The following is a 3134-nucleotide window of genomic DNA, read 5'->3' as shown; positions in this document are numbered from 1 at the left end:
GATATGTCTTTCCTTGAACTGCACCTATGTAAACATCTCATTCTCAACAAGAAGACAAACTCACCATTCTCTCAGCCTCACGGAGAGCATCAATATGTGTTTCTTTACCCCAGAAGTGCTTAATATGTGAGTCCTTCTGTGATGGGTCAAGCACTATTAACAACAAGAGTGAATATAAGGCAATAGTGTTCTAACAAGCACATACACATAGCCATGATATATGCATCATTGTCTGCAGTTCGCTCATAGTACCCACAGATCTTTTCAACAGCTGCATTCAAGGCTGTATGAAAGGGCTCATACTTTGAACTCTCAGAATGAGACATCCAAGCCTTATGCAAGGCTTTGAGAGCTGGCAATGCAAGCTGAAGGGTTGAGCCTTTATCAGACGAGAAACTCTGCTGTACATTATCAGCATGCTGAGCAAACAGTCAGTGACAAGAGAGACATATCAGCACATAACACACTGCAAGAAGAGATGTGAATAGCTCCACTCATTTCCACTCATCATTATTGAGCCTCAACTGGTCAATTTTTGCACGCTTTGCAAGGTTAGGCTCTCGAACACCAAGTTCATATACAAAAGTGTTGACAAACTGATGAAACATTAATGTCATGTCAGTGTCAAGCTCATAGCACATACAGGTTTCATCTTCTCCACACGGTTGAGCATAACATAGGTTGATGACCAGCGGACAGGCATATCAAGCAAAAGCTGAGAGGTGACAAGGCTCGTACTCGGAGGACGGGTCTGGACATCCTTAAAAAGCTGTTTTCATTGCGCAGAAGATCGTGCCTTGATGATGTTAAGGTCGTACTCTCGTAGGATTGGATCTGAAGGACTTCGGCCTCAGCTCGTATGCTGTGCCCCTTTCCCAAGTACTGTCCCTTATTTCAAAGACTTAACGATAACGCGTCCGAAGGTCCGGACGAGTCTCGTAGTTATATCCGGATGACTTCCGGATATCGGAAACGCGTTGTCATGCATGATATGGATATCATACATGGACATATTCATATATATATATATATAAAAGCCTACAGCAATCAAGCCTATTAGCTTTGTCCATGGGAGGCTTGCTTAGAGGCGATATATAGGAAGTTGAAGAAAAGAAGCAGAAAGACTTGAGTAATTTGTATTAGGATCTGGTTTAATTTTGTTTGCTGAATGTCTGAAGACTGTGTTTCTTACATAATCTTTTTCATTGGTCTATGATTGCAATTGTTTATCCATGTTTCATATTTATGAGTTGTTTACGTTCATCATGTTAGTTTTCTCTTCTAGGGAAAAACTTACATAATGAGTTCACATGTGATTATTCAGAAATTGGCAAGATCAAGCTTAGTCAAATCTGATGACTCATGAACTCTCTTTCTCTGCTCAATTTGTCGTCTAGCACCACTATTTGCATATTGGTGATCAGATCGATCGGACTGAGTCAGTTCTATTTTTATTTTAATAGTATACATGTAATATTTGATTACAAATAAGTGGAGCAGGATATTCCAGATATTCATTTGGCACCTAGGTATCTTTCCCACGCCAAATGTATAAAAGGAGGGCCTCTTCTCCACTGAATAGAAGGAGATTTTCCACTTTATCTGTCTCTCACAGAGGAGAATTCCCACTTCACCTGTCTGTCACAGGAAGTGCAAGGGACCAGTATTTCCCTCAGTTAGTCTACACTAAGATTAGGTAATCTTAGTCTTGTATTTACTCACTATTGTTAGACTCCAGCTAGTCTAATCACTTGTATTTAGTTATCTAGTCCTTAGGTGGTCTAGATCTGTTGTATTCTTGTTGTGATTACATCAGCAAGGATTTGTCTGGGAAAAGCTTAGTCAGCATTCCCATCTTTTGTTTGCAAGACCTTTCAGCCACAGCCTGAGGTCCAGCTTAGTCATAGGTTCTCACATCCTTCCAGCTTGAAGTATCTTTGTGTTCAGCCTACTCATTTAGGATAGTTTCTTATATCACTGTCCATTACCTTCTTCAATATATTTCAGTGACTCTCATAGGATTTTACCTATACTAGTCATTGTCTATCTTATTTCAGCAGTCCATCGCTTCAACCAAACGACCGACTGTATAGTCTTGCCTCCAACGAACAGCACGTTATCAACCGAGAAGTAGAAAATCCGTTGACCGTGTACTTGAGGAGTTGGCAGCTTTTGTCTTATCAAAGTGTAGTTGTGGTGTCACTGCATTTTACACGAAAACATATAAGACCCTCAAGTAACAAGACAGCGTATAAGACTAATCCGGACGGATCCGGACTAGAAACAAACAGAGTATAGACTATATGAAGATAGAGGCGGAGACGTAGACTATCAGAATCGATCCGAAGTCTCAGAGATGACAAGAGTTGTTTAGACTCAAGTCCGGAGGACAGAAAGAGGACAAACTAAGATGATATTCGAACTGAGGTACTACAGGAAATATACATGGGTTTATATACTAAGAGGATAACGGAAGGATCAATAAGCAAAGGTCCGAGGCTATGTACGAAGCATATGCAAAGCTTATCAAACACGAGTCGGAAATGAAGCATAGGATAACGGATCAGTAATCATACCGGTAATAAGTATAACCGAGACACCGGGAAGAGGAAATACCGAATAGGCTGTGTTTAACATTATATGAACAGGAAATGAATTAAGAAGCTTATCGGATATCGGACCGGACGCGGATCTATGCATCGGACCGGACCGGATCTAAGGTCCGAAGTCCAGAAGAGAAGTGTGAATATATGGGATATGACAGTATCCCCCCCTTAGGGCCGATCCCTAGAGGCACAAGAAGCATCGGTCGGACCGGACGAAATTAATGAGATGATGGAGAAGTCGATGGGGGGAGTTTCTGAGTTCGGAATCGGACAGATATACACAAGGTCGGATGTCCAGGATGATTCTTCCTTTCCCACTTTTTCACTCTATAACGCTCTATCGGATATGTCTGGCAACACCTCCGGATCTCAGAAACTGCTAAGCAGAAACTTCTGGAGCTTCAACAGCAAATAGCGGACGCGGAAATTGGCTCGGATGGAAGAAGAAGAGAATCGGAAACGTCAGGAGGCGGAACGGAAACAGGAGGAATTGCGGAAGATTAAGGAGGCTGAGAGTCTTGTAGCAGC

At 41.8% G+C, this 3134-nt stretch overlaps 1 protein-coding gene across 1 annotated transcript; it reads right to left on the bottom strand.

Moving 5' to 3' along the window:
- Positions 1 to 64: 64 nt before the first annotated feature.
- HD556DRAFT_1314550 (uncharacterized protein) lies at positions 65 to 703 on the bottom strand (the record flags this gene model as incomplete). Its single annotated transcript, XM_041300948.1, has 3 exons — positions 65 to 153; positions 206 to 419; positions 644 to 703. Coding segments are annotated over 3 exons (363 nt in total), but the record flags the coding sequence as incomplete, so codon positions are not given.
- Between the last annotated feature and the right edge of the window lie 2431 nt (positions 704 to 3134).

The sequence above is a fragment of the Suillus plorans genome (assembly GCF_016647745.1).
Source record: "Suillus plorans strain S12 chromosome Unknown HD556scaffold_119, whole genome shotgun sequence".
NCBI classification, from domain to species: Eukaryota; Fungi; Basidiomycota; class Agaricomycetes; order Boletales; family Suillaceae; genus Suillus; species Suillus plorans.
The sequence above is the reverse complement of the archived record's forward strand: the minus strand, read 5'-3'. Positions and strand labels throughout refer to the sequence as shown.